The sequence below is a fragment of the Suncus etruscus genome, chromosome 8 (assembly GCF_024139225.1).
Source record: "Suncus etruscus isolate mSunEtr1 chromosome 8, mSunEtr1.pri.cur, whole genome shotgun sequence".
In the NCBI taxonomy this organism is placed as follows: Eukaryota; Metazoa; Chordata; class Mammalia; order Eulipotyphla; family Soricidae; genus Suncus; species Suncus etruscus.
The window spans coordinates 5,379,606-5,394,385 of NC_064855.1; the positions used below are offsets into that span (position 1 = coordinate 5,379,606).

Genomic DNA, 14,780 nt, shown 5'->3' on the forward strand with positions numbered 1-14,780 from the left:
TCCACAGGTTGGGGCCCAGAGCATGCATGACCCCCACTGAGATGAGATCCCAGCATCATATGACTCCCAAAGACTTCCAGATAAGGTCCTGGTGGTCCCGAGTAATGCCAACAAATTACAGTGGGTTGCTAAATACTGCCTAGGTGTCTTTGGTGGTTCTTTAAATGATAGGATGCAAACAGAACCACTTCCTCACCTCCTTGGGCTCATCCTTGGCTCAGTAGATAGCTTAGTTGGCTAAGAGTTCCCAGCAAAGAACAGGAAGACCTTGAATACCTCTGAAGAGGTCTAAGCAGCTTCCTTGTTAATTTAAATTTTGTAAAGAACTTTATAAGGGTTGGGGGAAGGAGATGCTTCCAAAGAAACTTGAACTGGAGAATATTGAAAACTTAGGCACACGGGCTGGGAATGCTGGGACCAGATACATCAATGCTGGGCAGTGCCTGGGTCATTGGTGTGGGACAACAATCAAGGGCCTCATACAAAGGTGGAAACCCTACAGTACACCACTCCATGCCCCACCTGGTGTCATGATCTCTGACTTTCTAAGGGTTTGGTTCTGGATATATATCACATGTAGAAGGGTTGTTAAGTAATAACTGACTGAAAATAGAAGCTCCAGATTTAAATAGAACTGTAATGGCATATTTTAGATTCATAGTACTACAGAAGTTTGACTGTTGGAGAGGACTTTGTCTAACTCTCACAATATCTACATTTATTTATTTTTTTATTTATTTTATTTTATATTTTTTTGGTTTGTGAGTCACACCAAGGCAGTTCTCAGGGGTTACTCCTAGCTCTATGCTCAGAAATTGCTCCTGGTAGGCACGGGAAACCATATGGGATGCCGGGACTCAAACCACCGTCCGTCTGCATGCAAGGCAAATGCCCTACCTCCACGCTATCTCTCCAGCCCCTCCATTTATTTTATTTTGTTTTATTATTTATATTTTATTTAAACACAGTGGTTAGAAGGTTGTTCATACTACAGTTTTGTCCACAGATAAAGTTGTTCATGATTGAGTTATAGACATACAATGTATAACAACATTCACCTATGCACATTTCCAACCACCAATTTCAACAGTCTCCCTAAGGCCCTCTTCCCTATTCCCTCACTCCCCCATTTCCCTTCCTCCCATCTGTTTCTGGGCAGACATTTTGTTCTCTTTCTCTCTCTTTTTTTTTGACAGTGTGGTTTGTACTATTGTTAATGAAGGGGTGGGGGTGTTCTTTACATGACTGAAACCCAACTACAATCATATTTGTAATCAAGGTGTTTAAATAAAGATTAAAAAATAATAAACACTTCTCTACTCTAAGTGCACTCTCTGCTCTTTGTGACAAGATTCCTACCATGGCCTGAGCCTCCTAATACACATCTCTTATTTCTGGATATCATCCCCACACTGGTTTTTATTTCTGTTATATTCCACAGATGAATGAGATTATTCTACGTTTATCTCTCTATCCCTCTGACTAATTTCACTTAGCATAATAATATCCATATCCATCCATGAATATGTAAATTTCATGACTTTATTTTTCCTAATGACTGCATAGTATTGCATTGTGTTTCTTTAGCCACTCATCTGTTGCCAGGCACTGGGTTGCGTACAGATTCTGGCTATTGGAAATAGTGCTGGGATGCACATATGGGTGCAAATAAAATTTTTGTATGTATTTTTGTGTTCCAAGGATCTATTCCTAAGAGTGACATACATTTAATACACGACAAGACTTTTAATAACAACAGAATAGTCAGAGATTGTCCACAGCTAGTAGGTAAGCACAGTGGGACTTGAATAGAATCTGAGCCATCAGACACTATATATCACCTTTTGAGGCAAAGAGAGATTTAAATGATAAGGGCTTTTCAAGTGTTAACAATACTACAGCTTATATTATATAGGATATTTATTACATATTAAAGGTACTAGCTGATTTTTTATTTATCATTTTTTCTGTGTTTAATTTGTTTTGGGGGTCACATTCAAAAATGCTCAGGATTTACTCCTGACTCTACACTCAGAGATCACTCTTGGCAAGCTTAGGGTAACACATGGGGCACCAGAGATTCAGCCCAGGTCAGCCAAGTGCACCACATTACCTATTGGACTATTGCTCCCCTTTCAGGTTTATATTTACTTGCTTAGTACATGAGACACATCACAAAGATCACCAAACTCATATTGATAAAGACCTTGTCCTCCAAATAATACACAAAAGTATTAGAAATCCAATAACATAACTACCATATACCTCCCTTTGGTTGGAAAAATATTTTAAAGCACATATGCATGCACACAAAAACACAAATATAACCATGTAACGATGCACACAAAACTTATTATTCACAAGTGTCAATATAGGGAAGGAATCCAAATTTCCAGAACAGATGACTAGATCAAGAAATATGGAACTACTTTTTGGCTGTGAGAATTAAGAAAGCATGCAGCTTCCAGCTTCTGGAGGGTTCTGAGAGCTGAGTACAGTCAATCGCCAGAGGGACAGACCTTATCTAGGGATTATAAAAAGTATTATAAGGAAATAAATGCTCAAAGGCAACAGAAACTGGTAGTCTTTAATAGTAAACGTAACCATAGCAGGGCAGGGGAGCTGGTGTGGATGGGTGGGTGGGTGGGTGGATAGGAGTGGGGTAGGATATGGAGGAACTACTGGGCCAGTGGTGGAGAGTAGCAGAGACACTGGTGGAGAGTCGAGTGCTAGAATGTCTATACATAAAGCCCTGCCAGTAACCACTGTGTGATGATCATGGACTCCAGATAAAATTTGAAGTAAACAGATCAACTCAGTATAGACTGGAGAGGTCACAAAATACCAAGTGATCTGAAAATAGCAGAAACCAAAGAATAAAGATTAAAAAGAAAAAAATAAATATGATGATAATGAAACTTGTGTTGGAGTTCTGCACTCTGTGGGTGCTCCTATCCCCAGAGAAACCCAGCCAAGGGCCAGGTGAAGAGCACTTGCTTCTGATCCTGGAATTGGCTGTTCTGCTGTGGCTCCTTGGCCCAATCCATGTCCTAGATCAAGTCTGTAGTTATTAGAGAGGGTAGATTCCAGGAGCCAAGAAAGTACTGTTCATAGAATTAGTGTGGTCCTGGCATTTTAAAGAAGGCAAAACAAACAAAAACAAACAAACAAAAAACCGAGCAAACTATACAGAACCTCATGTTCCCCATACAGAGTAAAATCCAATTCCCTTTTAGAGTTTCCCATGATTTCCCTCAAAAGCCAAAGAGCTATTTGTTCCTCAAACACAATTTTGAAGAAAGTGGATTCATCCCTGTGTACTAAAGTTTAATAAAATATACTAAATCCTTCATTAAAAATATTCAAAATACACTTGTAAGGTTGGGGATAATCAAAACTATCCATATGTGATAAGGAAGCAGATTAGCAGACAGAGACAAAAATAGGTGATTAATATGAGTATTTATGTTTTCAGAAGAACATTCACTCCACTCAAGTCTTTCAGGCTAACTCCTGGGATGTGCAGTGATTGTTAAGTGACCCTTCCCTGCCACATTAGCCAAGGCCAAAGTGACAGGAGGGCCAATGTGATTTATTCACTGCATTTCAAGATATCAGTAGAACACAGATCACAGGCATCTGGGTGTTCATTTGATTGGGCTCTGGAAATTCCGCAATCTTAGAGCAAACAAAATGATTTTTGCTTCCTGTGTTCTGAAGCCTAGTAGGTCCAAGAACATGAAAAACAGTTGCCTTTTCAAACCCTTTAGGTTTGAGCAAGCTACAGCCATTTCCTCAGAGAGCAAATACGAAAGTTACTTTCTTTTTCATTCCTTCCCTGCCCAGGAGCTGAACAGCCATGGATGGTGAGTAGTTCCACTTTTCCTGTTTGTGCTTATTTGGGGGGGGGGAGGAGTTTCTGCTCAGGAGCAGATCTGGGGAGAGGACAGAGCGTCCCTAACTACAGAGTCTGGTTCTAGCCTGGAGAGAGGTTTCTAGAAGCTGGCACTGAATGTATTCTAGTAAACTTACATAACTTCCTGGAAGAAAGGACCAGGCAGAGACATTCTGTCTTTTATATTTTCCCAAGATTTCAGGCTTTTCTTTAGATTCCTACAAACTCCCAACTCCCTTCCCCACTTGATATGTAGCAGGGTGAGAGGACAGAGTTGAAGGAAGTTGGGTTTCCTGCTCCACATTTCTGCTCTGTTCCCTGCTCAATCTGTGTCCACAGGGCAGTCCTGCCAGCTGCCAAAGGAAACAAAGGAGCCTTCAAGCAGTGAAAAATGGAGAGGGATCCAGCTAAGGGAGAGGGAAGGCAGCTGCTTCCCAGGTCTAGCTCAGTTCTCCCCAATGGTAAGCAGACGTGACAAAGAGGAGCTCTCACTTGGGCTAAGACCAGCAGCACTTGTTGTCTCCTGAGAGATAACTTCCATCAAAAACCCTGGCCTTACCTTAGCCAATCAGGTTAGAATTTTGAAGAATGAAGTGTAAGAAGTGGGTTTTTGTTGGCTTTGGATTTGGTGTTTAAGTCTGATCATTTTATTTATTTATTTATTTATTATTATTTATTGTGACTGAAGTTCATTTACATAGAATTATTCATGATACATAGTGACAATGAATGAAGGGCATTCCCACCACCAATGTTATCCTCCCTCCACTCTTGTTCCCAGCATGTCTCCCACATCTCCCTCCTATACCCCCCAGAATCCTACTGCAAATGGTCGCCACCTTACAGCTTGTTATAGGTTGGTTATCTATTCTGTTTGGTGTTCCACTCTGGTCATTTTTTTAATTTATACTACATGTTCATATGACTGGTCCTGGTATCATTTTCCCCCCCTCAATTTATGAAGCTGAATGATTCAAATTATGCTATTCTGTTGGAGGTTAAAAGGTTAAGGAAAAGAGGAGAAAGAATTTGGAATCAACTACTAAAAAATAAAAAATAAGATAAATAAAAAATAAAAAAATATAAAAACATCACATAATAATATCCACAAAAGTGGAAAATAAAGAAAAAAGTGGAAGAAAAAGAAGGAAGATAATATCAAAAAACAAACAAAAATAAAACAAAACAACACCAGAAAAGGTGCTGCAGTGGCAGGGTTTGTGTTACCCCACCTTTTTTTTTTTTTTGTATAGGCACAGCAAGTATTGGGGAAGGAAAGAAATTCCCGTGGCCTAAGAGATTCAGGGTTTCTCCATTCTTAAAGTATATTGTCATGGGAACAACCACTGGCTCCATACCTTCTCATTGCCATATCCCAGGGTTTGGTTTTTTTTTGTTTGTTTGTTTGTTTGTTTGTTTTTGTGGTGTCAGGAACCTTTCTTCTCTGTTGTGGATGAGAAAATAAGGCCACTATAGCAAGCAATCTTGGTATTTGCGCAGGTCCTAGAACAGGGCCTAGGATAGAGTCTTTAAGGTTCTAGAGGTACTGTTCCACCATTGTTGGCATGTCCAGTTTTCTGTATCATGTGCTCCATGTTTTTGCTCATTCCCTAAGCTGAAGTCTAGGAAATTATGGTTCCAATGGTTCTGCTCAGTCTCTGTTGTCAGAATTGGGCCTCTGTACTAAGAAGTCTTGATTTTTGTAAAAGACCTGGGCTATAGCCTAGGGTAGGGTTTTCCTTAATGGTCTCCAGGTAGGTCCTGTTCAGTCACAGTTGTCAAAGTCAGAAATTTAGGGAATGCACAGGTATTAGACCTGTAATCATTTTTACAGGGAAAGTTGATCCACTACAAGAAATAAAATCAAAGGCCAAGAACGTGATGGATGGTTTCTTGGATAACTTGGTAGAAAAAAAAGTGGTAGACAAGAGAACTTTACAAAATTTAGGAAGTGCATCAGCAACATTATAGCAGGAACCCAAAATTTCATTGAGAGGTTCGCAGAACAAAACCAAGACAAGATATACCTGGTTGTCAGCAACTCCAACAAGCAGCTAAGTTTACGTGAGTATCTTTGTCCCTATGTAGTTTCTGGCTTTTAATTCTTTTGAGAGATAGCAAATAAACTGACACACTCTCCTCTCCTACCTTTCCTGGCTGGTTAGGAAGGTAAATTCCTACTGCAAATGTTCCCTACTCTGTGCTAGTAGCTTAGTACACTTTCTACGGCTGCAAGCTTCACTTTTCCTTCAGTAGCCGCCATCTTGCCATCTTCTTTCTGTTCAATGGAAACTGATGTTTTAGTTGATCTAGCCACAACTAACCTGTAGACTGTATGTGGTCAGGGTCTTTGCTTTCTTAGTGAATATATCCCACCCCACAAGAACAGAAGCTGACACAGAAAGTGATGAGAAGATACCCATGGACTAAATTTACTGTACTGATCCTGAATGATGGGAGTGTTAGTTCTAAGCATTCTAAATTCCTATGCTTGGGATTTTAAAGTCAATTTGAGATTAAGGCTGTTCAGCAAGAGAAAACTGACTGTCCTAACCTGAGTCTGAGCTCTGGAGATACACTTTTAGGGAGCCAGATTACTCTTTGTTCAAAAAAGACAGGAGGAATTTAAGAATTGGTATATCACCATATTTGTTTTTATTGTTGTTGTTGTTTTTTGTTTTTTTGGGTCACATCTGGCAACACTCAGGGGTTACTCCTGGATTTATGCTCAGAAATCGCTCCTGGCAGGCTCAGGGGACCATATGGGATGCCGGGATTTGAACTGATGACCTTCTGCATGAAAGGCAAACGCCTTACCTCCATGCTATCTCTCCGGCCTCATATCACCATATTTGTAACTAAGGTGTTTAAATAAAAATATTAATATGATAAAGAATTGGTAGATCTTTGATACGTGATCCTTTTTAAAGTGTGGGTCAATACACCTTTCCTTCAAAGAAATACTTTCTTTAGAATTTGATTTTAAGATGCTATGTTTAGAAACAGGTGTCAGGGAGAGTTTACTTTCTCTAGAATAAAATACAAAGCTGAGAATAGTCCCAATTCTTAGGAATTGGAAATCCCCCTGGGATTAATTTTTTTAATATTTCAAATTTAACTTGTAAAAATGTTTAATCAGTATGTGATTGACAATACTCTTAATGACAGGTTTTCATGAATATACCATTTCAACTACACATCCTGCACCGAAATGTTTGTTGTTTTTTTTTAAATACAGAGAATGTACTTCCTTCCTCAATCTGAAAAGTTCTACATTCCAACAAAAATCTTTACTTAATTTTTTGTTATTTTTTAAAGTACTTTCTTTATTCATTCCCTTTGGTTACAAACTTGTTTGTAATTGGGTTTCAGCCATAAAGTGCCTACATTCTTTGACCAGTGCAACTTTCCTGACACCAATGTCTTTCATTTTCCTTCTCCAACATCCCCTGCCTGTATTCCATAGAGGCATTGTATTTCTCTGTATTATTGTCATGGTAGATGTTAATGTAGTTCTTTCTGTAACTGCACTTATCACTCTTTGTAGCAAGCTTCATAGCATGAGCTTGTCCTTCCTACCCTTAGCTCTATTGTCTCTAGTTATTATTACCATACTGTCTTTTATTTTTCTTAAATCAAACTGAGGAGTAAGATTATTCTGTCTTTATCTCTCTCCCTCTGACTTGTTTCATCAATGAAATAGTTTCAATATATACTCCATGCATAGATAGGCAAATTTTGTGGCTTCATTGTTTATAATAGCTGCATAGCATACCATAGTATAGATGTACCACATTTTCCTTAAGCCATTCATTTGTTGTCAGGTATATGAGTTGTTTCCAGATTTTGGCTATTGTACATAGTGTTGCTATGAATCTAGAAGTTCAGAGGACATTGTTATGCTGTGCTTTTGTGATCTGTGCTTTTTTTTTTTTTGTGATGCTGTGCTTTTGTGCTTTTGGGGAATATCCCTAAGAGTGGTATTGCTGTATCAGATGGGAGCTTAGTTCAGTGTTTTGAAAAATCTCCATATTGTTTTCCATAAAGTCTGAACTCGACAGCAATCACACAAGCAGTGAATGGGAGTTTTCTTTCTCTACTTATTCATGACAGCAGTGGTTATGTTTATCCTTTGTGATATGTGCCAGTCTCTGTGCTGTGAGATATTTCATTGTTGTTCTAATTTGCTTCTCTTTGATTATTAGTGATATGTAGCAATTTTTCATTTGCCTTTTGACCATTTGTATTTCTTCTTTGAGGAAATGTCTTGATTGTGTCTATGGAATGATTCAACAATGCTATTTTGGATATACTACCCTAAATTGAATATGTTATTGCTGCTATCACAGTGTGGGTCCAAGAACATATAAAATCATACAAAGAAATCTGATTTTTTTTTTTACTAGAGAGTACTCAGCCACTCAGTCTTCTTTGGCTTAAAAACAACTGCAAGTACACATGGGTGAGCAAATATCATAGAGGGAAATAGTTGGAAAGTCAATTTTTCAGGCCAAATTTGATAACAAATTATTAAGATGTTTTCTTTAGACTTATCAAAATCTATTACTGAGCCATTTGGTAGATCTGCTACCTTGAACAAGAAGCCTGCCAGTCTTTCTACATCATAGTACATTTCCTCATATTAGATAGCAGATTATATCTAGAAGTTCTAAATATTAAAAACTTATCACCACACATTATTGATTTAGTGGGCTTTTTATTTATACACACACTCGATTTACTACCAATTAAATTATTTTGATGAGAACAACAAAGAAATTATCTTCTGTAGATTTCCTTTTACAAAGGAAGAAATTGTAACTTCTATTTTGTGATTTATTCTGCAGAATTTACAGACATCCAAGACACACCATCTGTGGTTGAACTTGTGGAATCTGTAGACAACCTTAATCTTTGTCCTTATGAAGAATACCAGAAACTTTGTAAAAAATGGGCTGGAAAGGTATTATACTCTGTGTATAAAATAGAGAGAAACCATTGATTTTATTAAACAAATTCTCAAGGGAAAAAATTGGAGAGGCTAGGAGATGGTAAATATTTTATATGTTCTTTGATCAAGGAGAAAATCATGGGGTGCCACTCAGATTCAAATTCTCATTCAACCCAAGACAAATGAGAGATCTATAGCTTTGTTAACTTATTTTCTTGTTATCTCTTTGGAATTTATGGCCACATTAACTGTAGTAATGGAATCAAAATATCATAAGATACTATGGCTGATTAATAATTATTTGCAGTCTAGATAAAAGTCTTGGATATTAAACAACTTTTTTAATATATAAAGTCTAAAAAGCACCATAGAATGATGTATTAAAACTTTAAAATAGTAAAGTTATTGAAGCTGGAGAAACTATGGAGTAGAGCACATATCTTCGTGTGGTTAATCAAATCCAATCTCATATGGGTACCTCATATGGACCTCCAAGACTTGCCAGGAGTAATCCTTGAACATAGAGCCCTGAACACTACCTCATATAATGCCCAAACCAAAACAGTGGCATGAATAATAATAGTAGTAATGGTATTAATGACAATAATAGGAATAATAATAATATGATGACAGTGAACTGTTGAGTATAAAATAGTAATAATAATAGTAATAATATTTATTTTACTTATTTATTTTGACTAGAGCCAATAGAAAATTGTCCTGGATCTTATAAAAATTTACAACAAGTATGCCTTTTATAAAAGATAAAAAAAAGGAGTCAAGGGAAAGTGGATTGAAAATTGTGAAGATGGATCACTTTGAAATCTTAAGATTATTGACAAACACTCCTAGCTATGGAGTGGATCTTGCTGTAGCCTCTTGGAAATCAGTTCCCTTCTAGTTCTCATTGCTCTCTATTTCCAACTTATTCCTGTCTGAGAGAGAGCAAGACAGTGACATCAGGGATGGGCTCAAGAAGGGGGCATCTGGCAATCCCCTGCTGTGGGGTCATTGAAGGGTTGAGGAACATTGGTAAGAGACTCACTGGCACCCACTCACTGCAGATATACCCAATAAAGGAGAAAGGATGCCACACCCGCCTGGCTCTCATCATCTCATCATCTCAACAACACAGTGTTCCATCATCTCTCTCCTTGGCTGGGAGCCAAACGTGACATTGCGGAGATGAAGAAGCTTCTGGAGAGTCTCGGCTACACGGTGCATGTGAAAATGCAGCTCACAGCCAAAGTAAGGGCTCCCCAGCTTTCTCACCAGAGAAAAACCCTGTCAAAACTCTTGTCTTCAACACTGGCTATATGTAGATCAGTGTTGGTGCAGTGGTAAAAACGAAGAAATAATTATGCATAGCCAAAGTATGTTCCAAGATCACACATGAGATATGTGGGTTTTAGAAAATTCTGGAGTCAAGAACTTCTAGGAGGAGCTTACTCTATTCCATGTGCCAGTCTTATCATGGGGAAGGAAAAAGAGTAAATGATCTGGGCAACTCCTAACTTCCTTTTTCTTGATATATGAGGAAGAAGGCACCCAAGATACAGAATAGGCTATTTCCAAGGTGTGGTGTTGATGTGTCTCTGTAAGAGTGAACACAGAGTGAAAAGAAAAGGAAGAAAGAGATGTCAAGTTATAGTGGTTAACAGCAGGGCACTTGCTTTGCATGTGTGAGGCCCCTTATTAGATACTCAGCACACACACATACACACACAAGCAGTTGGGTGTGTGAGGAGTAAAAAGAACTGACAGAAAGGTCAAGAACAGTCTTCTGGCTCAGGGCTGACACAGCTACCAGACATGAGTCAACTGTTTCAGGAGGCAAGTGACCATTCCTAAGAGTCTGAGCTGAGTGCAGATCTGGTGCAGGAGCTACACAGGAGGTCTGGCAAGTGGCAAGGGAGGACTAAGTCTATGCCAGAGAGTGGGCTGATTTAGCACTACAGGGAAGGTCTGAAAAGAAGAGGTACAAAGCATACAAGACTTAGGGCTCTTACTCCACAATTGGGGAAAGGGCTTAGAGAGAAAGAAAATGGCAGATAAATGACAAAGGCAAATGCCAAATGCTCCAAGGAGAATGTGAGTGCAGAGCCAGCAGGAGCTAATGGTGGAGCGTTGTTCCATGATCAAAAGCAACAGGCTACTGAAGCATCATTATGGAGAGCATTGGTTGACAGGCCAGGCCAGAAAGGGTGGCCTGTGCTGTGGTTCCTGGGCTGATTGGGCACAGGCCCTTAACAAGAAATTCGGCTCTGTTGTAGGAGATGGATTCAGCACTGATGGCGTTCGCTGACCTCCTCAAACACATCACTTCAGACAGCATGTTCCTGGTGCTCATGTCCCATGGTCTCCTGGAGGGAATCTGCGGCACCATGCACAGCGATGCCCAGCCTGACGTGCTGCCTTATGACACCGTCTTTAGCATCTTCAACAATCGTAACTGCTCCCGCCTCATGGACAAGCCCAAGGTCCTCGTCATCCAGGCCTGCTGTGGGAGTGAGTCCAGGACTGCTGCTCTTGCTCACTGTCCTGCCTGTGGGGTGATGCGTGTGGGATCAATGATCATGTCTGAGCCTTGCTGGGTCCATTTCCTAACCAAAAGCCAGGGTCAGAACTTGTAGAAAACACCACAGAGGACTGGTTGATTCTGCCAGCTGAGAAACTTCTAGTCAGTTTATCTACAAGAGGGACTGAAGTAATGACTCTTGGTCCCTAAGTCAAACCAGCAAACACTTCAGACCCTGGAATAAGTGTATATGTTAATGCCACTGCACCTGTACAGTCTAGGGCTAAGGGAAATTTCACTGCAGGAAGGAGGGACAAAATGGCAGCACCTTCTTAGTCTCTCAGACCTTTCTGAAAGAACTGAGTCAGGGAGACACAGGAATCTGGGGCCACAGTCAAAACTCTCTGTGTCTTCAATCATCTCTGAATTGGGGGGGGGTGTGTTCGGAGGTAGGATATGAAGCAGAAATAACTTCAGTGAAAATAGGCAACCGTGCTCTGGCGTTCTAAATTAAGCTTTTGGCTCCTGAGGAAAAGAGTACTACTGTACTGGCTTCCTGATATCGTGAGGTCTCTGTTAGGGACACAATTCATTGGTTCATGACAGCAAACAGGAAGACAAAGAGGGTGGGAGAGACTAGAACTCCCACTAGAGTTGGCTCCAGATTCTCACATTGTTCTCACGTTGTTGATCCCACAGAGAGCAGTGGGGTAGCAAGAGTGTCTGACTATGCAGCCGGGTCAGACAGTCCAAGGCCACTGCCAGAAAATTTGCAGGAAGATTTCATTTCCAGAACCCACATTGAAAAGGACTTCATCGCCTTCTACTCCTCAACTCCACGTATGTGCCCAGAAGAGTGTGTGTGTGTGTGTTTGTGTGTGTGTGTGTGAGTGCGTGTGCAACACTGGTGAATGAAGAGTCTTATGTCATGAAGATAAGGGAGGTGTTACATGTTCTTGAATACAGTTTACATTTTCTGTAAAGAAAGGTTTCCCCTTTTTAACATTGTACATATATTATATATGTTAATTTTTATAGCCAAAGATATACAAAACATTAAAATCATCTATCACAGAACCTTCTCATCCCCTTTTACCATCTACCACTGATTGGTTGCTTGGGTTTTGCAGCTAAGGTTCTGCAAAGCATTTTGATGGGAACTGGTTTGATAGTACTTTCTCCTGTGATTAACTCCTGCTTTTTTTCTTCTTCTTTACCCCTCTGTGAGCATTTAAGGTTCTTCCAGAAATATTCTGAATGCTCGCTTAAAAGAGGTAGAAGTAATACTCTAGGACTTACCTGCTCAGTTAATGCTCAGATAATCAACTTCAAAAGCCTTCCATTTGGATTTTTCTTTGTTGTAAAGTCTGTTTCAAGTCTCCTTTAAAACCACTTGTTAGAGATATAACTGATGTACCAGATAGTGGTATACCTCTACATAGATACCTGGATGAATAATAGAAAGAGAAGTATATTTCTGTGAAACCAGCATCAAAATTTATGCCAAAAACAAAACCCTCCACTCTAGAAGCTTCTTTTGGATTCATTCAGCTGTTGTTGTTTTTATTTTCCTTCATTATCTTTTTTCTTTTTGATTTCTGGGACACAACCAGCTATGCTGAAGGAAAACTCCTGACTTTCTGTTTAGATGTCACTCCTAGGGGTACCTTGGAGACCATCTGGGGTACCAGGATCAAACTTCAGTTGGCCACGTTGAAGGACTTCCTGCTGTTTCTAGGCCCAAATGGCCCATTATTTTGTGAAGGGCAGTAATGGAATCCTCTGTAAACGACCTTGAAGTCAGGTTTATTTTATTGTTTATTCATTTCGTAAACATGGAGACATGCTTAACATTTGAGATGTTCTATTTTCTTGTGTAAAAGAAGATCCATTTTTGTGTTTATTTTTTCTAGCCCCCTTTCAAAACTAAGTAAAGTGCCTGATAAAAATTAAGTTCCAAGAACTCAATGTGATCACTTTGATGGTCTGTAGTTCTGACAGGTTGTCTCCTTAGCTCAGTTTTTAACAGGTTTTGACTGTTGGTTCTTTACTGTAGAAAATTATTCAATATTGGGTCGTTAGTTCTTCTCTTCAACATAATTCAGAAGCCAGCATTTTTAAAGGTTAAAGTAACAAGAGCCGAAGAGAAAGAACATGGAAAAAATGCTAGATAAACTTGACATGGTTTTGATCTTTGGCACTATCAGTGATCCCCAACATCACCAGGATCAACCCCTTAGCACAGAAGAAGGAAGTACTCAAACACCTTGGGTGTGGCCCAGACATGCAGCTTGTGAAAAAAGAAACAGGGGAAACCAATACAGCAAAAAAGATCACAACCTGTAGCTATCCTCTGTCTCTTTATAGATAATATGTCCTGGAAAGACACTGAGATGGGCTCTCCTTTCATCACACAAATTGTCACCTACTTTCAAAAAAACGCCTGTCGCCTTCACCTTGAGGAAATATTTTGTAAGGTGGGTGGGCCTTTCTGGACCTGGTCTTTACCCTTATTAACTCACCAATGTGTCACTTGTCTCTGCCTTTTAAGTGACATTGGAAAATTTTTTTCAGGCAAGCAAAAGCTTTACATGATCATTCAGTAGCTGAAAATGGGATTTTAGAAAGGAAGATGACAGTATGGTACTATGGGTGACTAGAGTAAGCAGAACAGAATTATGCAAATAAACACTTTTATGTTATAGGGTTAGATCACTATAGTAATAACTGTAAGAAAGGGGTCAGAATAATAACACAGTGGGGATCATATAAGCCTTCCATGAAGCAAACCCAGTTTCAAACCCTGGCATCCCATATGGTCTCCTGAGCCTGCTGGGAGTGATTTTTGAGTGCAGAGCCAGGAATAACCCTGGAGCACCGATAAGTATGGCCCCCAAACAAAAAGAACAACAAACCCCAAAACAGTAATAATAACACTTATAATATCAATAGCAACAATACAATAATGATGATAGCAATTTAAAAATGTATATTGAATTGATTATTTGTTTTAATAAATAGGAATTTCTTAATTTGTTAAACAGTAGAATTTATCTTGCTAGGGGCTGGGAAGATAGCATGGAGGTAATGTGTTTGCCTTGCATGCAGAAGGATGGTGGTTCAAATCCCAACATCCCATATGGTCCTCCTGAGTGTGTCAGGAGCGATTTCTGAACATAGAGCCAGAAGGAACCCCTGAGCGCTGCTGGGTGTGACTCCAAAAACAAAAAATCAAAACAAAAAAAATTATCTTGCTATATAGGAATAAATAACAAGTGGGGCTAGAAAGAATATACTGGATGAGGCTTATGCCTTATGTGCTGCTGGCCTCAGTTTGATCTTCTGCTCCACATGTAGCCCCCTACACCCTGTCAGAAGTGTGATCCCTTAGCACAGAGTAATATGTTAGCCCTAAC

The 14,780-nt window shown here is 39.5% G+C and overlaps 1 protein-coding gene across 1 annotated transcript; it reads left to right on the forward strand.

Moving 5' to 3' along the window:
• The first annotated feature begins 3,859 nt into the window (after positions 1-3,859).
• On the forward strand, positions 3,860-13,959 carry LOC126016453 (caspase-13-like). The gene is given in 8 exon segments (XM_049779023.1): positions 3,860-3,866; positions 8,743-8,858; positions 9,911-9,964; positions 9,966-10,094; positions 11,120-11,354; positions 12,064-12,204; positions 13,732-13,841; positions 13,939-13,959. Coding segments are annotated over 8 exon segments (813 nt in total).
• Positions 13,960-14,780: the final 821 nt, after the last annotated feature.